The sequence below is a fragment of the Sylvia atricapilla genome, chromosome 3 (assembly GCF_009819655.1).
Source record: "Sylvia atricapilla isolate bSylAtr1 chromosome 3, bSylAtr1.pri, whole genome shotgun sequence".
Classification (NCBI taxonomy): domain Eukaryota; kingdom Metazoa; phylum Chordata; class Aves; order Passeriformes; family Sylviidae; genus Sylvia; species Sylvia atricapilla.
Genome location: NC_089142.1, coordinates 46365134 through 46390560, shown reverse-complemented (window position 1 = coordinate 46390560; position 25427 = coordinate 46365134). Strand labels below are relative to the sequence as shown.

Here is a 25427-nt window from a genome sequence, read left to right as displayed (position 1 = left end):
CAAGAGCATGTTTTTGTCTTTGAATATGGATGAGAAGTTGCTACTAAGAGTTCAGCACTGTGGACACTTAAAAGAGTTTGACTGAAACTACTAGACCTAGATGTCAAATATCCAGCTTTAACATTGTCATAGTAAAATTAAATGTTTTGTCACTGAAATTATTAACCTTCTTCTTGAGCTTTGGGCTGGTCTCAGCTGTGGTAGAGTTAATTTTCTTCACAGTGGCTAGGATGGGGCTGTGTTTTGGAAATGTGTTGAACACAGAGTTGATAACACAGAGATGTTTCTGTTACTGCTGAGCAGGGCTTACACAGAGCCAAGGCCTTTCCTGCTCTTCTTACTGCCACACTGGTGAGGAGACTGGGGATGCACAGGAAGCTAAGAAGGAGCACAGCCAGGACAGCTGACCCCAGCAGACCAAAAGAATATTCCCTTCCATGTGACATCATGCTCAGTGTATATAAACTGGAGGGATGAAGAGAAAAGGGAGGGGAAAGACAGAGAGTGAGGAGGGAGGGGACACAACACCCTTGAATATTTGAAAGAGCTCATTTCCTATCATTCCCTATTTATTCTGTAGCGGAGGCCAGAGAGCGTTTGGAGCAAGCCCAGCTGAAGACTGCAGAGGCTGTGAGTGCCACCACAACAGTAACTCAGGCTACAACCCCCATGGATGAGAACGTGAGGTTGTGGTCCCAAAACCTGCAAGACTTCCAGCACAATTCAGAGGCATATGACAGTGCTGTGCATTCAGCTGGGGATGCAGGTATGCTGACTTGAAGCTTTCCATTCCTCAGTGTTAAAAAATCAGGGAATCATTGCAATAACATGTTGTGTGAATTGTTTAGGTTGCATATTCATCACATATAATCTAACATTTCACCTCCATGAAAATTTTCAAAAATTAGCAGTTGTCTAGGTCTTGCCTGTATTTTAAAAACATTAGATACTCAGGAACTCCCAAAAATTATTTAAACACTTAGGTGCTGAAGACTTCTAATTCATTTTTATCAGGATATCAAGGTCACACTGAATGGTAAAGGGCCTGTTTAAACACTTCTTGCTATTATGGTTGGTGATTTAGGGGTGTTTGTTTGTTTGTTTGTTTTTTAACATTGAGAGGCATTTGAAAACAGAGCCCTTTTGTCCTCAGGAGTGCAAATATGGAGAAGAAATGGTGCCTCACTTGATGAGCTTGTAGTCTAAACAAAGGGGTCAAAGAGGATAAAGAAGGAAATTAAATATTTAAACAGGGTGATTTCTGGAGAAGCTTGTAAACATCACATTAATTCCACTTTTATTATTGGAAACACTGGAAACATTGGAGAACTTTTGATGAAAAATTTAAAGCAATAAAAAGACAAAGAAAAGCTAAGGCAGGCTACAAAATTGAAATGAAGATACTAGGCAAGAGTAGAAAAAGAGACGTGAAGATGAAGCTGAAATGAAATGACTGTAGAAAGAAGGAAAAGAACAATTGGGGAAGAAAATACTCAATCTAGAAATGAAAATATTTGGAATAAAAAGTTGATTACAGCACCACTTTTTATTGTTTCATGTATTTTTGAGTCTGCTCAGGAGGCTCCCTAAATCCTAAGATATTTATGGCTAGGGAGGTTGGAAATCCAGAACTAGTAATTTCCTTCACACGTTTGATGATACCATCACCTGCAGACCTGTTTAGTGATGTCTTGCTTCCTAAAAGTGCCCCAGAGGAAGTCCGTCATTTCATTGACTCTGTTCCCAGAAAGCCTGAATCTCAGATCTACTACCCTAAATCCCTTCTCCTTCTGTCAGGAAGTTTGCAACTCAAGTGCCATTTAACTGCAAATGGTGGTATGAGCACCAAACTCAACATTGCTTCTAGTGTTCCAAAGTCACAGTCTTCCCTCTCAGCTGGGGAATCCCAAGAGTCATGTTATTTTCAGAATTCCGTGATCAATAAGACCCTTACCCCTAGTATCTTTGGTTAAGTGAGTGTTCCCAAGAACTGGTACAGAAGTGGTTCCCTTCATAAGAAGAAATTCAGTGCTATTCAATATCCCAATTTATAGCTCCAGAACTGGAGGAAACTCTGATTTCTCTGAGCTTTTCATCAAAAGGGAACAGTGAACGTCTCCCTCTGGGAATGGGTAAGCTCACTGCTAGTCACTGCACAGAGCTCCGTAAGAGTGCAGTTAATATAACAGCACTTGGATTGGATTGCATTGCTGTAAAATGGTTTTGATCACCACAGAGAACAGTTTAGGCTATGAAGTCTAATTGATATGTAAAATAATGCAAATGTGGATATGATTGGCCTCCCAGGAGGGAACAGTATTATGAAAAACATCCAAGAGAAACAGTGTGCTGTAGCTTCCACATGAAGGTTTCTGGTTTTATTCACCTTTACACTTGATTTACATTTAACATTTTCCCACACCAGCTTAGTAGGTAGAGCAGCAACACAGACTGCATTTGGCTCTTCATGCTCAAAATGCCAGAAGACATTCGGGATTCAAAAAAATACACTCATACTAGCTCTTGTACTGGAGGAAATATTTCCAGCAGCATTTGAGGTGCTCTATAAGAGTGACCAGAGTTTAAAAGGCCTAGCTCTCCCTTGGTTGTGTTCCCAAAAGGGAAAAAGAACAGGTCCTATGTGACATGTCTGGAAAAAATGTCTTCTCTGTGATGGTGGGTTTGCAGGTAGGGAGTCACCTTGAAAATACTTGTTCATATCCAAGCTCCTGGAGGGTCTGCTGACCACAAATTAACAATTGGAGAGATGCTAATATGCAACCCACAGCAAAGTGTGCCCTAGTAAATTTTTTGTTCTGAAGGTATTTGATTTGTTTGTTTAAAGGTATAATGAGGTGTTTTTGCCAGAAAGATCAGGTGGAAATAGCTGGATAATAATTTCAGAAGAGAGATCAGTGCTACACAGGAGGCTGGCATGGGTAGTGCTCCAGACAGATGTGATTGTGATTCACAGTCCAGGAAGACAGATGTAGACATGCCAGGCATGATGGAGCGTTCTCCAATCAGCTGTGTATTCTGCCAGGAGAGGTTGATCTGACAAGAGGAATGTCCATCAAAATCTAAAGGAAAGTCACAACAAATGTTCAGACAGATGCCTGGAACACCAAAACACCTGATCTTCATGCCAATAACACTACCAGAGCAACTGAAGCCTCTAAGCTGGCATGTCTGCATTGCCCTTGAATAAAGCTTGCACTTGGTGTTTGGAAGGATGAGAGCATGTCTTGGCTGTGCAGTTTGTCTGAGAATAGTCCCTGTTGCCATTGTGCAGGGAACTGGTGGCCTTCAGCAGAGAGGGTGGCAGACAATTTGGAAAAGAAAACATGAAAGGGGAAAGTGTCTGGAAGGTTATAATCAGAGTATTTCCTCCTTGATAGTATCCCTTCTGTTCTTTTTTGTGTTTTATCACTGGGTAGGACTAATTTTCTTTTCCACTCTCGCCTTCATCCCAAAGACAAAAATCAGAACCAATGTTCTTCTGTGCTGAAGAATGCCATTATAAAGGCCAAGAGGAAGAGATTTATATTGAGATTTCTAAATAGTACTAGTATTTACAGATGTTAGTTCTGCGTTTTCAGGTTATAGTAGCATTTCAAGTTTAATACATCAAATTTCAAACAGAAAACCCAGGTTTTAAGATATTGAATCAAACACAATTACAATTCAGCTGTAGATTATTTTTTTAAAGGGGCTGTAATTTGCTAAATCATTTTCTGATATTTTAGTATCTTAGCCTTAAAAATGGAAAAAGGTAAAGAAAACTTTCTGTAAGTTGATTTGGGTTTTGTTAGGGTTTTTAAGTAGAAAATTTAACACATTCTGGCATCACCATTTTACCCAAAATTTACTATAATTCTTTGAGAATTCATGAAAATCATGATATTTTAATATACAGTAAGCTTTATATAAATCAGCTGATTACTAACTCCCACTACATAAGGCCTTCCAGGACTAAATGGGAAAAACTGGAGGGTCTAAAAAGTTCTATATGGCCCACTCCTGAACTTGGAAAGTAAAATACAAATGAAAACAGTCAAGCAGAGACAGGACAGGACTGGCAAATACAGATTTTTTCACTCTATCAAAAAACAAGCAGACTTGTAGAACTCCATGGAGTCTTCTCATACTCTGGGTTGATACAAATGAGGCTGAGGCTTATTCAGTGCAGAAAAGTGATTGGAGTCTGCTCCTCCTCCCTCATTCTCCATACAGTCTCCTATATCTGATGATTGGCCCCTTTACTTGCCTCTCTGCAGTCTTCATCCAGAAATGTTCAAGACCATTGGGGTCTTGGATGGGGCTCTCAGCAAGATGTTCCAGTGCAGCGTGTCCCCTGCCCATAGCAGGGGTGTTGGAAATAGTTGATCTTTAAGGTCCCTTCCAATCCAAGCCCTTCTATGAGTCTCAGACAAAGGTAAAAATATGACAGGAAGCACACAAGAGCAGGTGGATGTAAATTGACAACCCCTAAAATAAAACTTTAAACCCTACAAATCTGGTCTGAGCATTTGCAGTGAATCCATGTCATTAAAATTAACTCTGAATGCTGGATCTTTCTTATATGCACGTAGCTTGAAGCTAAAATTTCAATTCATTATACTCAGCTACTTGTACCTACATTTAATTAAAGATGAAAAATTATGTGATGTGTAAATATCCTTCAAAGGGCAGCATGTCATTGGAATCTGATGTGATGAAATTGGATTATAATTAAGGGCAGTTACTTTTCCTTCTTGATAATTTTTCTGCTTATCTTCCTGGGAAAAGACTTCTCTCACTTTGCAGAGCTCCTGCATCTCCCCAATGACATCTGCACATGTACTACCAGAAGACACATCAGTGAAAGACCAAAGGCCCAGGACTCTAATTCATGACCCCTGGCAGATGCAGGCAGGAAAACTAAAAAAGGTTACAAATCACAAAGGCTGGGGCAGGTACCAAGCACTGTTTAGGTGCACATCATAATCTAAGGCTTTCTATTGTTGTACACCATAGGCCTGTCACCACAGCATGAAATTGGCAGGGCTTCTGTCATGAGAGTGGACTGTGAGCCACAAGCAAACACATCTCCTGTGCAGCTCCTGCTGCTATCTGGATGATGACCTCTGGGAGACATGCATTGCTGAACGCTGAGGAAAACAGCCCATACATCTCCCCTACAGTGAATTTGAAGAGCTCATGAGCTCATAACTCTCAGATGCAGTTCCCAGGTCAACCACAGATATCCAGTGAGATGCTGAACAAATAATCTTTCTGCTCCACTTGCGGTAGCTGTAAAATGAAGTTTAACATTCATTTGTCCTGAAGAAAGATTGAAAGGTTAAAACTATTAATGTTTGCAGAGTTCCTTGAGGAAAGTATTACAGAGGTAACACACCACAGTATTACCTATGAGTCCTAAGAAAACACAGTGTCCTTTGTTCAAACTTATTTCCAGAAACTTTAGCAATACTAGATTCCTAGAAATCACTACCCTTTCTGAAATCACTGTCTCACACATCATCATTATAACTTGGTCAGGAAGCAGAAGAAGACAGGTGAGCTAACCTTTAGAGGATAGGGTGGAATATTCCTGATACAAAACCAGCCGTTCAAAGGAAAAAAAAAAAAAAAAAAAAAAAAAAAAAAAAAAAAAAAAAAAAAAAAAAGCTGTCCCTTTTCTTCTCTTCTAACTGCAGTGAAGAAACTTACAGAAGTTTTCCCTCAACTCCTGGACAAACTGCGCAGAGTAGAACAGAAAGCACCAGCAAACAATATTTCTTCCAGCATCCAGCGGATCAGAGAGTTAATTGCTCAAACCAGGAGTGTAGCAAGCAAGGTAAAACTTTTGGACTTTTGGGACTTTTGGTTACTACTGCTAATAATCAACTCTTACTACAAGCTCCATTTTCTCAGGCTATGCTAGAAGCCCGAACCTGGACATTGTCACCTCCCCAAAACTGGATGAACAAAGCACATTGGAGGGCTTTAAAATCTTTACAGTTACTATTTGCAAGCATTTGACATTATCATAGTATTCATGGTAGACTATTGTTACTGCAGTAGCAAGTTCACAATAAAGATTTGGGCACAATGTACAAGATGGCCAGAACAACAAAACCTAATTACCTACAATTTGTAGGCAAATTACCTATGAAGCTAATTACTATGAGTAATAATTACAGCTATTTAATGTAAGCTTTTCTGAGATGACAGCACTTTTTTTTTTTTTTTCCTTTCTTTCTTTCTTTTGAATTAATTTTCTGCAGGGTAAGAGAATCCTTGGCTCACACATATTTAATAGAGAAAAAAAACACTTTCATTGCCATACATAAATAATGAGGGTTTTTTTCTCTAACAAGAAAACTAAGGTCAAGTATATTTGAATTCATTCAGAGAAATAAAAAATTCAGTGCATTATTGTTCACAGTGCTGGAATATAACTTGGAAAAATCAGTTTGTGTGTAGTTCTTGACTGTTCTTTAAAATGTTTTTTTGTGATGCAGGTATACTGTGTATAAACTTGAAACCATTACTTCAGTTATGTTGAAAGAATTTGAGCTAAAATGGACAGTTTTACAATTCTATTAGCATCTCATAAACATCACTGTAGATTCAGTGATATAACAGGATTACTAATGAACAGAAAATGGTCATACTACTCCCAAAGCAAAGAAATAAATTATGGGCAGAAGTTTTATATCTGTGTAAGAATTTCATTATGTGCCATACACAGTAATGTAGGCCTGATTCAACTAAGCACACATCTATCTCCCGCTGAAATGTAATTTACTTTATTAATATGCTTAAGCAGAGTTCATTAGGACCTTTAATTAATCTTAAAATAACTTCATCCATATTCTCTACAGTGTCTTCCAGAAAAGATTGTTACAAACATACAGTGTTCCATGCTAATACATAGGTGCCAACTCCACTCTTGCAGTAAGCCAGGTAGCTGGCTCAGTATTGTTACACACTTACCTTAAGTAATGACCCCAGGCAGCAACACGTGTCTCACTTCGCACATTTGCAACTGCAGGTCCAAGTCTCCATGATGTTTGAAGGCCAATCAGCTGTTGAAGTCAATCCAAAGGTCAACGTGGAAGAACTGAAATCTTTCACTTCCATGAGCTTGTACATAAAGCTTCACAAAGACAACCCACAGCTGGCAGCCTCTCCGGACAGATTCATTTTGTACCTTGGAAATAAAAATGTAAGAGAATAACCCAGTTAATTCTTCTGCATATATTAAAAAAACTAAATCAGTTTGAAATTTATTTGCCCTCAATTTTCCTTCTCACTTCATGTTTCTTCATGTTTCAAAATTAGAGATGTCTGGTCTATGAGTATCATTGATTTTGTGACAAGCAAAGAGCAAGGGTTCCTGAGACCCCTGTCCTTGAGGCTTGTCACCCCAAACAATGAAGGATTCTCTCTAAAGAGCAAATTTGACTGCCTGGCAGTGTACTGCTTTGATTGTCACTGCTGCAAGCCACACTTGCTATCTCCTCTGCCAATACCAAGGTGCTCTGAAGCAGTTAATGTCACCTGCCTGGCTTCTGTGAGATACGCTTTAATCAGTTTATGCTGCTCACAGTGTCAGTTCCAAATCTCTGAGGTCACAGGCCCACAAGATAAGTAGACTTTTTTATCTGTGGCTTGTGCTGCTGTTGTACACTCTGTGTACGCTACTTTGAAATAACTGCTCTTTAAACTGTGGTTCTGAAAAAAAAAATTCACAATACACAAGCCAGGCATTATTCTGGCAATCTATTACTTGAGAAGGCAAAGAGGCGAGCTTTCATTTTTGATGATTCCTAAAAAGAATGTCTGCAGAGTATAAATCAAGTGAAACGCCTCTTGGCAGAATATTTAATTGCAGCATAATACTAACGCTTTAGACTATTTCCTGCACATGGCACTGCACACGGCACTGCACACTAAATAATGATGAACAGCTTCCCATTGAACATGACTAATTCATGGTCAGCAGAGATCTCACGACCTTGAATTTACCTCAGTCAAAATAGATATAAAGTAAAATATCAGAGACTTTTTTTCTGTACAGTTTTATGTGGTGAAAGCAACCAATTAGAGGATGAAGGTTTTGTTTCTATTTAAATCGCTTTTGGTAATATTCAAAGGGGTCATTCAGTTTATCAAAGCTTACCCCTTACTTATGTTCTGCATTAAATCTCTTTCAGTGTTGTATTTCTAATATCCCTCTCCATTGGTGTTTTAGGCAAAACACTACATTGGTCTTGCAATTAAAAATGACAACCTTGTGTACATCTATAATCTGGGGGGCCAAGACGTGGAGATACCTCTGGATGCCAAGCCAGTCAGCACCTGGCCTTCTTACTTCAGCATCATCAAAATTGAGAGGTAAAGTGATAATGCATATTTCCCCAAAACCAAACAGTTAATAGGAAAAATCAAGCAGAAAAGGCTGTGTCAGAACTGCCCATCAGGAATTTTCAGTGTCTGGTTGTACTCCTGCTGAAATAAGCGGAAATTCTTCCAGCTTTTGAAGAGCCAAGACCCAAGGGGCCACAGGGAGGAAGAGACAGTGTCTGTGGTCCCTCCCTTTTTTCACCTCCTAATTACTAGTCTTCTCTAAGGAAATAAAACCCATTCTGGAGTTGGAGGTTTGTTTGTTCTTTTGAAAGTCTGGCCAACATGAAATTCTCTTCTCTTACAATTCTTTTCTGCAGGATCGGAAGACACGGCAAAATGTTTTTAACTGTACCCAGTCTTAGCAGCACAGCTGAAGAAAAATTCATCAAAAAGGGAGAGGTTCTTGGTCCTGGCTCCCTTCTTGATTTGGAACCTGAAAATGCTGTTTTCTATGTTGGTGGAGTGCCTCCAGGCTTTAAGGTTAGTCAGACAAATATTCTCTATTCAAAATTAAACAGTGTAAACTAATCTTGCTGGACTTTCCATTTAAACACAGAAATTATAGATAAAGAAAAAGTCCTTATTTGGTCATTTATCATCTTAGGACTCCATGTTTTAGCCATGGCAAAGAAGTTTTCCCTAGCATATTTTGTCACACAAGTACAGTGATCAGGTTTCTGTGAGCTGCTGTTCAGGTTTTCCTAAAAAGTACGAAAGGGAAGGTTTGCTAGCTGTTAAATAGCATGCATAAACAAAGACCTATTAGTCCAACTTAACTTGCAGGCTACCAGTACCCTTCAATGTTAATGAGGTCTTAGTAGTTGGAATTTCTTTTACAAATGTCACAAAAATGAAAAGTAATGTATTGTTATTATTAGGATCCTGTGGGAAACTAACAATACAACCATTTGCTTGAATTTAAATTATCACTGGTTTAAATCCAGACTTATAACAGCATGAAAAGTTGCCTGTGCAAAATATGTCTGGAGACTTGTGCGAGACAGTAGCTTCCCGTCTAGTTCCTAATAGTCAGAACGAATTAGTGCCTAATTTACCTGCTTCTGTGAACTTTCCAGTTCCTCTTTCGGGATTTAAAAATTGCTATCAGTGATCTTGGCTGTGAAAATTGCATGGCTAATTAAAAACGCACGTAGAAAGACTTCGGAGCATCCTAAATTTTTAAGCTAACTGTAGTAGGCGTGAAAGTGATTCTAACGCGTTGGTGGTATAGTGGTGAGCATAGCTGCCTTCCAAGCAGTTGACCCGGGTTCGATTCCCGGCCAACGCACCAATTTATGCTGGGGTTTAGGTTTGCTTATCCCAGTCGCGACACCACCGTTTAGGCGGTGGTTTCACATTTGCCAAATTTGTTTGCTGAGAGACAGGATTTGGGGAGAAAAAGGCAAAAACAGGCTCATCTTAGAAGCAAAACCAGATAGATTTTATCAACATACACTAAGAGAAGAAAAAAAGAAAAGGGGGGAAAAATGCAAATTAATTTTTAAAACCAGCCCTTTCTCCCACTACAAACTGTTAATTTTCTACAAACAATGTAAAGAGGCAAAACTCAGAACCTTAAGTCAGTACCACTTATAAAACAGTTTTTCATTCAGTCTTTGAGAGGAGTCACTCCTGTGCTTTGGTAACTTCCACACAAAAGCAGCCCACCCAGGAAAATCTGCATTTGTGGAACTTCCCATATCACAGTAGCTTTTCCCATGACTACCTACGGGCCATGGATTTCACAAATTGCAGTGGTACCTTTTAAAAATGAGCTGTTTCAAAAAAAAATTATCTTTTTCAACTCAGGGAACAGAGATGGTCTTCTTCACTAGCAGAGGGCTTCTTCTCATCTCTCTCTCTGTTCAACCTCTCATGGAGGCACAAAAAATATTCACTCATTTCATCACAGATACCTTTGCTCAAATCTACAAATCATCACCTCAATTTATATTGTCCACGATTTAAAAGATGATCCTGTTACCAAAATCCATAGGAGATTTTCAGCCTAGAACCAAGGCAACTTGTCATCTCTACCACTTAAAAGTCACTCTTCCTTTACTAACTTTGAGATCTTCATATTGTCCTTTTACATGTCTCCAGTTTGGCCTTTTCTTTCATCTCCAAGAAGGGGTAGAGTTTTAAAGTCTCAATCTGTGCCAGGAAAGAGTTAAAGCTTGCCCAGGCCTATGGCAGTCAGGTGATCTTTGCTGCAGCAGCTGCAAATGTTCCAAAGCCATGTCCCTGGGGAGAAGGCTGATGGATACCTTGTCTTCCATCCCTCCATCTGATGGTGTGAGCCGCTTGCAGCTGCTCCGTAAGGCCCAGCGTAGAGTGGGGGAGACCCTTCCCCCGGGCCAGGGGTGCCGGCAGCCAGGGGGGCCCGGGACACGGTCCTGCCATGACCGGCCCCGATCCCTGCCACGGCCCCAGACACGGCCGGCCCTGCCGGACTGCAGCCTGCCTCCTCTGGGAGTGCTGCTCCTGGAGTCTGGACACCCTGCCGGACTGCAGCCCTGTCTCCTTTGGGAGAGCTGCTCCTGGAGTCTGGACACCCTGCCGGACTGCAGCCTGCCTCCTCTGGGAGTGCTGCTCCTGGAGTCTGGACACCCTGCCGGACTGCAGCCTGCCTCCTCTGGGAGAGCTGCTCCTGGAGTCTGGACACCCTGCGGGACTGCAGCCTGCCTCCTCTGGGAGAGCTGCTCCTGGAGTCTGGACACCCTGCGGGACTGCAGCCTGCCTCCTCTGGGAGAGCTGCTCCTGGAGTCTGGACACCCTGCCGGACTGCAGCCCTGTCTCCTTTGGGAGAGCTGCTCCTGGAGTCTGGACACCCTGCCGGACTGCAGCCTGCCTCCTCTGGGAGAGCTGCTCCTGGAGTCTGGACACCCTGCGGGACTGCAGCCCGGCCTCTCTGGGACAGCGGCTCCAGAGACCGGGACACCCTGCGAGACTGCAGCCTGCCTCCTCTGGGAGAGCTGCTCCTGGAGTCTGGACACCCTGCGGGACTGCAGCCCGGCCTCTCTGGGACAGCGGCTCTGGAATCCTGGACACCCTGCGGGACTGCAGCCCGGCCTCTCTGGGACAGCGGCTCTGGAATCCCGGACACCCTGTCGGACTGCAGCCCTGTCTCCTCTGGGACAGCGGCTCTGGAGTCCCGGCCAGCCCCAACACCCTGGGGGCAGCCGGGGGCTACGCCGGGCTCCCCTCAGCCGCCCACATGTTACCTGCTAGCCGGACAGGGAAGAAAGGGGAAGTCTCCAACCTAGAAGCTTTTGTATGGGTATTGCCGAAAGTCACCTTCTGTTTTCTGAGTGATCAGAACTTCCCGTCAATCCAAAACCTGCCCCTCCTATAGGTCCCTGTCCTTTCCAGAGAATTCCAAGGTCCTAGCAGAGAGATAGTGTTTCAACCCATGACAATAGCGCCTAATTTACCTGCTTCTGTGAACATACAAAAAATCCCAGAAAGTTCCTCTTTTGGGATTTAAAAATTGCTATCAATGATCTTGGCTGTGAAAATGGCATGGCTGAATAAAAACACACCTAGAAAAACTAATCCTAAATTCTTTACAGTAACTGTAGCAGGTGCTAAAAAGATCCAAATGCTGATTCACAAGCAGCTCTCCTAAAAACATACAACCAAAGAAAGAGTAACTCAATACACTTATACATTCCTGAGCTTGGCATTGTTATGACTACTAGATATATGCCATGGCAGGAATTTTGGATTACTGAGCCCTGGGTGCAAACAGCCTGGGAATAGGACTGAAGACGCAATAACAGTTTCACGCACACATGCACATACAAAAAGTCATCCAGCAAATTAACCCTCCAGGTCTGCTCCAGAGCAGAGCAAAGGAAAAAGAACAGAGAGCAAAGGAAAGTAGAAAGGAAAATAGGAAGAAAAGGATTCATGGTATTATTTGATATGGGTCCGTTTCCCCTCAGAAAAGGGCACCTCATATTTTTATTTATTAACACAGAGTCTGATTTGTTAAAAGCTTTTTGCTTCCCTGTTACATACTTTGCAAATATGAAATGCACCACTTAACCACTAGAACTCCCATGCTTAACATAATTCCAAAGAATAGACGAAACAAAAGGAAAGAAAGAAAACATGATCATTTACCAAATGTAGCTGTGCAGCAGATAAGAATGTAATTTTCTTTTACAGCTATGTATATTTTGCATTGCTGTATTACCATTACTATTGTATCGTAAGAAAACAGAAATAATGAGAAGATAAAGAAAAACTACTCACAGTGATCAAACTCTGAAGTAAAAGGGGTATTATTGTAATCACACCTGTTCCACAAGGCAAAATATTTTAATATAAAAAGAATGGCCTAGATCTGTTAGCTTTATTCTTTTCTATTTTTCCCCTCACCAGCGTGGCTGTTTAAATTACATTTGCAGTGACCTTTGTTAAAAGAAGAAGTTTCTATGTTCTGTTCAAAATAACACCTACTCAGGATTACCCACTGGCAGATTTTGAATCCCAGTCACCCGGGTTTAAAGAGCTCTCTCATTTCTCTCTCTTTAATTATGGTATGGAGTTATTTTTTCTGGCTGTGAAGGATATCTATGCATTAGATACGAAATATCTACTGAGTTATTCAAATACATTGAGTAAGCTCTGTTATTAGTAAAATCTTAGCCTTTTTCTCTTTTTCCGAGCATGCTCTCATCAAAACTACAAAAGAAGTTTTTGTTTGCAGTGGCTTTACCTGGCGTAATTGTCTCATTGTGAGACCATTTATGTGCTCCCTTTTTATTTACAGCCCAAAGGTCGTATCATGGTAAGGACTGTGAAGACTATTCACAGCAGTATCAACCTTTCTTTTGAAAATACAAATTGCACAGGGCAAAACTGATTCCAGGCACAAATGCTCTCACAACACCCAACTAAATAGTGTCATCTTTCCCCTTTTAACTCTTCCTTTTCCTCTGCACAGCTCCCTCCTAGCCTAAACCTACCTGGCTTCATCGGCTGCCTAGAACTGGCTACCCTGAACGACGATGTGATCAGCCTGTACAATTTCAAGCACGTCTATAACATCGACACCACCACATCGCCACCTTGTGCCAGGTAGGGGACAGTCCCATCCTCACCCTGCCGCTCCTTTGTTACAAGTGCAGGCCCTGATGGCTCACTCCTGCTCTAGACTTAAAAAGTGACGGTGGTATTGAGTTGTCTCAGAAGGAACTTGGTCTCTCTTAGCTCCTAATCGCATCAACAAGTTTAATTTTATATATATATACAAATATATATATAAATATGTAAATATTTGTAAATATATGTATGTATGGAAGCTGGACTTCTTATGAGTCCCTTTTAGCATGACATATTCTATTATTTTTCGACTGTCTCTACTAGCTGTCTCACAATCTTGTTCATGCCTTAGTAAAGGAAATTGCCACATTAGCTGGGGCTTGTCCCAGGCTCCCTCCTTACCCCACCACTTGCCTAGGACAGAACTGCTCCTGACTCAAATCATGTTGCTCCAAGGAATACAACCACAGCCAGTCAGGTCTAGTGGGCTTGATGACTTTGAGTGTAGTCCCACCCCCAGACAGAAAAGCTTATACAGAACTTTCTCCCTGCCATACACTCAAAGCCACAACAGATATTCCTTAGATAAGCTATTCGCAAACTGGGAAATGCGGCTCCTGAAGTAGAAGAGAACATCAACTGCAGCATTCATTTAGCACAGACACAGCAGGCATTTTGCTCACACAACAGGCAGCAACAGTGGAACCTCCCTCTGAAAAGGAGAGTAAGTTGCAGCATGCATTGGGAAGAAATGTAGGAACTGTTGGGATAGAGAAAATGAGCTTCCCTCACCATTCCCACAGAGAAATCAAGCTGCTGCTCTCCAGAACAGAGCATACAGGAGTCCATGCTCAGCTAAAGTTCTTGGAGAATTCAAATGGATTTCTGCACAAACTGGGAAAGCTCTTGATAGAAATATCTGTGTATCCTTATAATGAGGAAGTGCTGTGTGCCACTTTACAAGGATGAGCAAAGAATCTTCCTACATATTGCACAGGATAAAAGCACAATATAATGATGAAGGAGATCATCATTAGATCCACCTTCAAAGCTACACATTATTTCTCAGGAAAAAAATTACCAGAAAAAAAATTTGAACGGAAATCATCAGTCTCCCCATGGCTAGACAGAAGCAAAAGTTCAGGAGGATTATTTCAATAAAGTAGGTAAAGGCATTTAAGTTCCCCTAAATTAAAATGGGTACATGCCAACTAATCCTTCCATGCTTGTTTTCCCATAGAGATAAGTTGGCTTTCACTCAGAGCCGGGCTGTGAGCTATTTCTTTGATGGCTCTGGCTATGCCTTGGCCAGAAACATTGAGAGAAGGGGAAAATTCAGCCAGGTGACTCGATTTGACATCGAAGTTCGAACACGTACAGACAACGGATTGATCCTGCTGATGGTTAATGGGGTAAGTACCAAGTCCTGCTGGTACCCTTTATCCATTAGCACTACACGTTCCGCAGTACCTAGAATATCTTGGAAAATCCAAAATGTTTATGTCCTCACATTTAAATTCTGAGAAGAGGAAACACTTTGTGTTTTTCTGGTGCATGTATACATTAGGAGGGAACTGGAACTTACTCTGCAAAGGCCTCAGGAAACTGAGGTCCTGAGCTGGATTCTGCTTTTATCCAGAGACAGTCAGGACTTCAAACTGGTCATATGCTTGTGATGATACTTCAAGAGGGACTCCAGTTAAGCCCAGTTGTTGTACCTTTATTTAAATGTAAATGCTCAATCAAAGCTACAGGAAATTTTTGTGAAGTAAATCCCAAAAAGCAGCCACCTTGTGGTAGCTGCCCCTTTATAGCTATGCCTCAGGGTGTACTAGAGTTAAATATTTAAGTTACTGAAAATAGAAAGCAGTCTAAATAAAAAGTCTTGATCCAAATGTCAGGAGCTTTTCTGAAGTGTGAGAGTGATGCAATCTCTGTAAGTGTTTGAAAACATGAAAATATCCTCTGAAGACAAACATAGGGGTGTTTTTTTGGTTTTTTTGGGTGATCTTTGGGTATTTCCACATCAAGCTCACAAGTTCTGTGTGGATTACAACCTAGAAGAGCCACAGAAAAGATTTATGCATGCAGATGCAGTCCACAGACAGACACTTGTGTAGACACCTACATGTAACACTGCTTTAAGCATCTAGAAGAGAAAAAATCCAGTTATTAAAAGAGCTACTCTCTAGTGTTTGCCTTTAGAGTAATTTCCAGAGGAGAGTCATAGCAAGCAATTTGCTCTGCAGCATAGCGTGCTACCACTAACCTTCATTCTTAGGAGGTTTTTACTAAGCAGCTGCTGTTAAAAGTTTAAGAGCCTTTACTGCAGAGCACTTATTTTTCTTCCAAGTAAAAGCATATAGAAGTTTCTTGGAGATGTATGCACTTTGTGTTTGTCAGTGGGAACTGCAATCAAGCTGGATGTCAGTGTGGAAGACCATGCCTGTCCACAGGCACTTTTAGAAAGTCTGTGTAAGCTGGTCCATTATTCAATTCTGCAAAGACAGCTCATAAATATTCTGAATGTAATACTTGTTTCATTTTCAAGTTTAAGTTGTTCAGAACAAATCTAAGCTGCAATTTCATTTAGAAGTGCTAGATTAAAACTTGCTCTTACTTCTTTAAGTAGTGACTTCTGAAGGTGGGCTCATTTATGTCAAAGACAGCAGTTCTTGGCCTGCAGTAGTGTTTTGAGAATAATTGTTCCCATGTTTCCGTTAGGTATGAACACTAGGAGAGAGGAAAAAACTAGCATTGAAAGCATTAACCCTGATGCACATTTGCTGTAAACTGTTCTTTCTGTTTCTTTATGTTCAGTTTTGGAACAAGGCTAATTCTAGGGTGCAGATCTTCATTTCAAACACTCCCTAGAGATTTTCTAAAGTATAGCTCCTGTTTATGAAGTTTAGGTCACCCAGTCACAGAACAGAAACCAAATCATAAAGTAGGAACAGTCAGGAATTCTGGAAACTAAATACATTGTAAATGCACTCTAGCTATTGCTCACCTTTCGATAAATACATCAATGCTGATCAGGGCTGTGAAAAGACAAAATCCTAAGTGATTACAGACATTTTAGCAAAACATTGTTTTTACCGGTATAATATCTTTCATTTAGGACATGTGGTATTATTTTTACAATTAACAGATGTGTTTGCATCAGAAATACCTTGACAGTAAAGAATAGTGACATGACTGTGCTACCAAATACTATTTCTATAAGGAAGAAGTCACCAAGTCTTCCAAAATGTGCCACTTGTAAAACAATTGTGTGCATGTGCATATATACACATATATTATAGATATATAAATATATAAATATATAAATATATAAACTGTGTCTTAATTTTGCACGTAAAAATTTATTTCCCAGCTTGCTTTTCCCAACGTCAGTCTCATAATGCTGTTTATTTTTTTTTTTAATTGTTGCCACATAGTCCTTTTCTGACTGCTGTTTTGTTTTACATAGAGCATGTTCTTCAGCCTAGAGATGCACAATGGCTTCTTGTACCTCCGCTATGACTTTGGTTTCAGCAGCGGCCCCATGCTTCTCGAGGACTCCATGAAGAAGGCTAGGATTAACGATGCTAAATTTCATGAGGTATAGATGTAGTTACTATCACAGCCACTTGACCAACTATCCCAGAAGCTCCAAGCAGAAACAATTGCTCCACTGCCCATGAAAGGCACAAAAGGATGAGAGTGTGGGTGGTGATATGGCAAAACAGGCGGAAGAGTAGAGTGCATGCAAGTCCCACCAGTACCAAGCAGAGGAAAGCGAAGGTTGTCCCTGCCTCCTCATAAATGAGTGCTTGTGGACAGATTGTTTGTATTACTAGCCAGGGACAGGACCACTCACACAGGAGGAAGTTTTATTAATTCCATATGAAATTATACCAAGGACAATTCTCTATATCAAATATAAAACTTTTCTCAAGTAAAACTATATAATTATGTTAACTTGACCACCTTAGTTGTTATGCATTGCATTACAAGAATTATGGCATCTCCCATTTCATTTGAAAAGAAAGTTGATTTGGTAGCAACCTTTTATATATTCACAGTATTTTAGGGACTTTGGCAGATGTAAAAGATCTACTTGTATTTAGTTTCAGGGAATTTACTGTAGGCCGATATAACTATGATAGTAATAAATCGCCCTGTTGTGAGTTGCTTCTCCTGCCTTTTATTTGATGTCAATTCAAAGTCTGATTGGTGGCCAAAATTACAGCTATAGATCTGTTCATGTTTAAGCAGAGAACAATTACACTTTTTAAGCTTTGACTTATTCCCAAACTTCTGGATAAATCAAGAAAGTGTTCTGAAGTTTACAGAGCTTATCTGTTTGCCAGAATTTGTGCAGAATTTTATATGAGTACTTTCATTTCCTTTGTTCTTAATTGAAATATCCTGAGGATTCAGTCATCAGAAAAATAGTGACATCAAAATAAATATCATACTAGTAATCATTGTAAGCCTCTCTCAATTTACAAACAAATTCTCTGTTAAATGGGAGGAACTTTTCAAGCAAAAGGTATAAAGATGCCATCAATTTTGCAAGATCACCATAACAGCTTACAAAAGATGACATTTTTGAGCACATGCTTTTCTTTTCAGATTTCTATTATATATCACAATTCCAAGAAGATGATCTTGGTGGTAGACAGAAGACATATAAAAAGTGTGGACAATGAAAGAACAGCAATGCCATTCACAGATATTTACATTGGAGGAGCGCCTGCTGAGATCTTGCACTCCAGGTTGGTTTACACATGGGATTCAATCATATTTTCAATTAATCATCATATGTAAATTAAGCTGTATGGCCTGTCCTTAAGGTGTTAAAATAAAACTATTTCTTTGTCATCAACTTTATATAAAACAACCCTTCAAACACTCTTCTAACTGTCTCTCAGAGCTCTGAAGTACTGAAGACTTGGCGTGATCCAGCACAGTTAAATTCTACTGAAACTGGACCAGTTTTAGTAAGGCTAACAGAAACAGTTGTGTTCTTAAAACAAAAAGGCATTTTCAAAGAACATGTTAACATATAAAATTGCTATTGCTCATTACTCTGCAAAAAGTTACAAAGACCCTCTACCAATCGCATTTGCAAATCTAAAGATGTCCTTTTTCCCACTAAGAATTTCAGTTCTGATTTGTCTCAGGTTCTCTCTGGATCTAAGTCAGCTGGCTCTGTGTAGGCATGGGAAGAAAAGAAAAGGTCTCATTTTCCCATTGCAGCATTTGACAGAAAAGCAGTTTAATCACAGTAGACTGTGTAACTCTCATTTCCTGCCATAGGAATCTGCCAGACCCTAGGGTCCTGCTCTGGGAGCAGACTAGCTACTTGAAGAAGAGTATGCTCTTCTGATAGGCAGTATTCACTCTCAGGGTCAGACAGCAAGGCTCCAGCTGCTGTTTCAAGTGTCACAACTGCTAACAGAATACCCTCCATGTTAAAAAAAACAGCAAATGTCGTGCAACCATTTATAGGACTTAGTGGTAAATCTCGTGAAATTTTATTCTTTATTTTGTTGTCAGAAGAAACTGTTGACTTGAAAAATAACATGACATACAAAATACTTGATCTTTAAGCTTTTAAGATAGTGACAAACTTCATGTAAAGAAAAATTATTTCTTTCAATCCCATGTAATTATTTGAACATGCAAGCAAAGTGGTGGGCAAGGCAGAAACAGAGTATAACTTATCTGTCCTTTCAAATAGTTCTTTACAGATGTCTTTTGTATGCGGCTATTAAGAGGGCTAGTGGAGTGAAGAGAGAAAAGGCTGCAGTGGATTAGAAGGCAGCTGGGAAGAGAAAATAGGACATAGTAGCAACTTTTCAATTTTTACAGTATAAAAAGTCTATAGCACATGCTCAAAGGATCTCTCTCAGGATTGGTATTAAATACATTAATGATCTAAAAAGAAAGTACAGAGGGATGGTGAAAATTACTTTCGTTAATCAAGCCTAAAGAACACAGAAAAAGCCCAGAAGGACCTAGAAAACTAGGCAATTGAACAGCTCAATGGCAGATGAGACTTGTTCACAAATATATTATAAAAGATGAATCACATGAATTATGCCTGCAGTTTTCTGAGCAGATTTTGAGTTTTCTGAAAATCACCTGGAAGGTACTGTCAAAGCAGGAAAAATAACATCTCAATTAACAAGCTGTATCAGAATAAAAGACCATAGGCATTGTAAAACTATTATCAATTATAATGTTAAAAAATATATACAGAAATTATTTAAGCAGAGCTGCAACTTCTTCTCTGATGTTATACTCTGCTTTCATTCTCTTGACAAAAGCAGACAGCAAAAAGTATGGACCAAATGTAGAAGCATTGTTCTTTTTTTATCATGACCATAAGTTAATGTTCTACTGATGGTGTACTACTCTCTTTCTACAGCCACTACTATCTAGTACTGTTTAAGCTTCCTTTTGCAGAGAGACACTCTTAACTGACTTTTCAGGGCAGCAGCAGCATGAGGAGACTAGCTCTAGTCTTAGAGTAATCTAATATTCTTCTAAAGCAGCATAATTTTTACTCACTTCAAATGCACTTTTCTCTGTCAATTTCCTTTTTTCTCCAAATAAATTGATCTGGAAGTACCACTATACATTATTTTGCTCCCATCCCAGTCACTGCATAAAGCAGAAAACTAAGGGTAGGTAGGAGCGCTGGGAACTTAACTCTTAACAGAGTTAAGAAATTAACTCAGAAGCCTTTCTTCTACAGCTTGTTTCTAGAAAATCTTGTGGAATTTAACAGAAAGGCATAATTGTCACATCCAGCCACCCTCATGGTCAATCAGGTAAAAATGAAGTAAAGATTTAGGTAAAGATAGGGTAAAGATTATAGCGGTCAATTGATACCCCACACTTTGGTCCAAATCCCAGTAAGGATGACAGGGATTTGCCTTCCTGTTTATTTTGCCTTCCTGCTGATTTCACTGACGAGCAAATTAAGTCCCTACAGCATTCCTTCTCTCACCATATTTCAGACATGCACATATACATCTGCACTACTTCACCTAATGGTCTGCTTTTGCCAATGCAAAAAAATAGGCATTTCCAGATCTTAATTCTTCTGCCATATTCCAAATATCTGCCTTACAATGAGATATCTCATAGACAAGTGCAGGTAGCAGATGTCAACAGCAGTACCACATCATGTGAGGTGATGACAGTCCCACTGTTAAGGTACGTCTTGCATAAACACAAAGACTATTTCCAGGCAGCCAGGTCAAAATTCTGGATTTCACATCAACTCATTCAGACTATTTGTTCCCTAGTTATCTCCTGGACTGGTACACTGTAGCTCCCATGTCATTTCCTTGCCCCTGTCACAGACTCACTGTGATTTTACGCAGATTACTTCTTCATGCACTTTGAGAATTTTTGTGAGGATAAATTCAATTATTTTCTCCCTGTGCTATAATGTTGTGGTATCTTGGTAAGGTGTGGAGTTGCCAAAGTGAGAGTAATGAGTAGAAGTAGTTGGGATATGGTGGTGTGCTGTCTACCTCAAATCTGACATAAAAAGGATCCTGGAAGCCCACCCACTGCTCTCATTCAAAATTATGTAAACCCACACATCAGCAAGTAGAATTTACTCTTACTTCTCTGACCTCTGTTAGTTTTTTTCTTAAGAAATGGAGACCTATTTGCTTGCAAAGGCAATAATGGAGCTTGCTTGTAAAAGCATGCCAGGAAACCTAAATCAGAACTTCTCTTCAAAGCTAAAAAAATTGAGATAAAAATCCATCTATTTTTACTGAAAGCAGTTATAAATACATAATATTTACTAAAACTGGTGCATCTCGACTTTTCAAAACAGAATGTGGCTCATTAGTTGTTTTACATAAAGATGCAAGAATTCGGCACTAGTGAGACGAATTACCAAAGTTCTTCCAGGCCTTTTAGAACATCTTGGCAACAAAATCCTGTTCAGAAAGGGAAGGGCTATCTAACTGCAGATTGTTTGGCATTGTTGTCCAGCAGCATTAGTTCACATCTGGCAGGAAGTATCGGCTTTAAAGGCTGCATGAAGGGTTTCCAGTTCCAAAAAAAGGATTTCAACTTGTTGGAAGAACCAGGAACTCTGGGAATCAGCTATGGATGCCCAGAGGATTCACTGGTAAGCACAACACCTTTTGTGACATAACAACAAATTTTGACAGTGGATATAGGTGGGAGCTTGAGTTTTACTCCAAACAATGGAAAGATAGTTTTCCACCAAGGAAATATCCTTGCACTCACTCACTGCCAGAGGTGGGTGGTTTGTGTGTGTCTGTTAAGTCTGCTGACATAATACCCAATTTTAACACTGAACTATAGCACAAGGCATTTCATTTAAAATTCTTCTCATATGTGAAATTGCAGTGTGAAAACTCAATCTGAAATAAATTATGTACTGTATTCTGAACGGAAATATTCCAATGTAATTCATTTTTTCTTAAATATATGAGGAGAATCATCCTTACACACATCCTAATACAGATGTGTGAAATGGAAAAGACAGCAAAATATTCACCCTTCAAATGAGTTCTCCCTTTAAGCCAGATCAGCTCTTCCTCTGTGACACACACACTAACTGCACCAGCATAAGCTCTGAAAAAATTGCCATTTAGCTTTTGGTCCCTTTTACCATTCATCATTTGTCCATTACAATGCAAGGCTGGCAAATCTAGACAGTATTTGGGGTCTTCATCCTGGGGCCATGTCTGTCAAAAGCCATGCTGCAAACCTGTGAAGAGGAAGGATTGTAGAACTTATAACACAACCTCACCCTCTGTCAACACAGAAGCTATTTGCAATTTGTCCTACCTTGGACCTAGTTTTGCTTATGAGACTGAGAGTGTTATAGACCACCATAACCAACACTCTCCACCCTACCCCAGCACCCAGCACAGCACACAAAGTAATATATCATGTGGCAGAACTGTGACTCAGTGCCACGCAGCTCAGACACAGGCATGAGCCCCCCTGCTTCTACTTTTCATGCTCTTTAACATCAGCAGACTTAGCATGGGGCCAAGATCCCAAGAAGCTGGGAATAATTTGACTTAGTCTAAAGACTTGCTCAAGATTTTCCCATGATGTGAGGGAAAGCCTATATAAATTAGGTTAAGATATGCTGGAAAAAATGGGGTTTAGAACTGAACAAGCTGCAACTGTTAAAAAAAATAGCCTCATTCTTTGTATTATTGGAATGTTTTCTGAGCTGTACTTATAATTTTGCTTTATTTAATGTATAGATGTCCCGCAATGCATATTTCAATGGTGAGAGCTTCATTGCATCAAGCCAAAAAGTGTCCCTCTTTACTGAGTTCGAAGGAGGCTTTAATTTCCGGACACTGCAGCCCAGTGGGCTGTTGTTTTACTCTTCTGAAGGAGTAAGTGTCTTTTTTTTTTTTTTTTTTTTTTTTTTTTTTTTTTTTTTTTTTTTTTTTTTTTTTTTTTTTTTTTTCTCCCCCTGTTTGTTTTATTTTACCTTTTTATTTTTTTCCCAGGAGGATACTAGGAGAATAACACAATTTCTCACTTTGTGGTTTCATGATAGAGAAAGCAGTCTGCAATATAGAAGTGTTCATTGGTGACCTCATTTTTACAGTTTGCACTTGATCTACAGATGAAAACCAGTAATGCTTCGACATTGTTTTGATGCTGAAAAGAGAACTGGATCATATGCTTAGAATGAACATGCATCCATTTGTGCTCACTGAAGTCCTTAGGGCAGAAATGCACAAGAGCATCTTGCTGTGCTCAGCAGCACTGCAATCCCTATTTGGACCTGCAGGTGCTACCAAAGTACAAATAATATAAAAGACCTGACATTTGCCATCCAGACAATCAACCAGAAGCAAAGTTAGTTTGAATTAATGGCACGGCATTTTGAGCATTGCTGAGCTGACAGAAATCAGGCAAAAACCTGCCTGTATTCCCAGATGGCACTCGGACCTCCATGTGTGACTGGGAAAAGCTGCACTTGAGAATGGCTTCTTGCATCTATTGCTCTAAATACTCCCTCAGAAGTCTGACACGGGCAGAAATATGGACTTGCACTCACAAAATGTTGTGTGAGACAAAGCGATCCCAAGATCCTGCAGGCTCAGACTGACATCTGCAGCGAGCATGAGCTCAGATGACAGAACATTTGCAACCACCCCCAAATGTCTGTTCTGCTATGCTTGCAGAATACCATCAGCAGTGCAGCAGAGAAGGCTGCGTGACACCGATAACCACTTCTAAACGTTCACGTGTTGCAGCCTGGAGTCTTACCTTACACTGAAATCAGTAACCGTGTCAGTTCCCCACATCGTTTGCATAAATGAGGCCTCGCACACACCACTTCAGGTTTTTAACTCAACTGCTCTAATCCTATGAGGTGCCAAGTGCCCTACTTAACAAAGAGAAGTTCAGCTATTTAGCACTTGGCAGAATGAGACAGAATGATGCCTACCAGTGCACACGGCAGTGCTTGCTCTAATGGAATTGAGAGTATTCCTGCTAGTGGCACAGTGATCCCGTACGCCTGACCCAGATAGCACATCTTATCTCTGAGATAATTTTGAGTGATTGAACGGATTGATCAGAGGGAATTTAAAAAGGACAAAACGTCCTGGTCTTATGACATGACAGCAGGAACCTCGCAATAGCAGCTGCTCAATACAGTACCAGGGTACCAGAAACACAGATGGAGTGTAAACATCACACATTTGTGCTACATGGAAGGAGCTCATGTGACAGGCACATGAGACATAATCAACAGCAGGATTCCCAGAATTCAGGCTTTTAAAATAGCAAGAATATAAACTCTAATGATATCATCTCTTGTTTTGCTTCTCAGAGCATATATTTTTGCAAATTTAGCACAAATGTAGAAAACAGTCAGAAGAAAAATAAATACAGCAGGAAAAATCACAGAACTGTTAATTTTTCTGTGTAACACTTGTTTATGAAGATGCTTTTGTCTGTATTTCAGTCAGATGTATTATCCATCTATATGGAGAGAGGTGCTGTGGTTTTAAATGCAAGTGGAACCAAAATTCAGTCACCAGACCGAAATTACAATGATGGAAAAACCCATTTCATCATTACTTCTGTGACTCCAGAAAGGTAAAGCTGTCCAGCACCTTTTATCCCCTACCTTTAGAATACAAATATTTCTTGTAAAGCACATTATCATTTAACACTCACTTTTAAAGTGACACTGAAGTGAGGCTTTTTTTAAGCAACTGATTTTTAAATGTGATTGAAATCTGGCCAGCTTGAGCCTGAGCTCAAGATAATTGGAATTGTTATTAAAATGAAAATATTCGTTTTTCTGAAAGCTTAGTAATTTTTTGTTCTCAGGTAAGAAAACAGTTTAATAACATTTAAGGCTAGCATGAGAAATTTTTTTTTAACAGGATTGATTCTTCTAATTTGTTAAAACAATTCCCAGTTTACCCTAAAGTAATTGAGGCATCTTCACATATAGCATCCATCTGGGATATACACAGTGAAACATGTTAAAAATATTTTTAGCACTGGCAGCCACAAATGTGACTAAATACAGCAGTAGGGAATATGTCTCTCTCTGTGCTCCTTGAAAGACTTGAAAGCTTTGGTTTATTGGTATGTTTTACTATTGCTATTATGTTTAAATTTTTATAAAAAAGTCCCATAATCAAAGCAACTTTCTTTAAGAAGCTTGTTTATGAGATACAAGCATTCTTACTTTCCTAACAGAATTGAAGGTTTGTACCCCTGACTTCTGACATCCAAGAATCACAATTTGAAAAACTGAAGGTGTGAAAAGGTGCCTTGGAATAACCTTGGGGATTGTCATGTTTCCCCAAGTTTGCAAAACAAAATCAATGTCTGATGCTTTCATTTACTCAGTTTCTTATTAAAGCCAGAGAATCATTCCTGACTTCTGCAACAATTAGTGTGTTGCAAAAATCAGATTAGGTAAAAAG

The 25427-nt window shown here is 39.9% G+C and overlaps 1 protein-coding gene and 1 non-coding gene across 3 annotated transcripts in view; both read left to right on the top strand.

Annotated features, from left to right (window-relative positions):
* The window catches only part of LAMA4 (laminin subunit alpha 4), a 99375-nt gene that overhangs the window by 61283 nt on the left and 12665 nt on the right, over window positions 1–25427 (top strand). Inside the window, exons 17-28 of one of the 2 annotated variants that reach the window (XM_066315275.1) lie at window positions 581–766; window positions 5700–5839; window positions 7040–7213; window positions 8243–8385; window positions 8715–8877; window positions 13352–13485; window positions 14690–14861; window positions 16922–17053; window positions 18070–18212; window positions 21466–21601; window positions 22722–22859; window positions 24449–24582. In XM_066315275.1, the coding sequence (XP_066171372.1) occupies window positions 581–766; window positions 5700–5839; window positions 7040–7213; window positions 8243–8385; window positions 8715–8877; window positions 13352–13485; window positions 14690–14861; window positions 16922–17053; window positions 18070–18212; window positions 21466–21601; window positions 22722–22859; window positions 24449–24582 (1795 nt within the window). Of the gene's footprint in view, window positions 1–580; window positions 767–5699; window positions 5840–7039; window positions 7214–8242; window positions 8386–8714; window positions 8878–13351; window positions 13486–14689; window positions 14862–16921; window positions 17054–18069; window positions 18213–21462; window positions 21602–22721; window positions 22860–24448; window positions 24583–25427 lie in introns of both variants that reach the window. The other variant, XM_066315274.1, reaches the window with a different exon arrangement.
* On the top strand, window positions 9614–9685 carry TRNAG-UCC (transfer RNA glycine (anticodon UCC)). Its single transcript has one exon. It is a non-coding gene; the product is annotated as a tRNA-Gly (tRNA).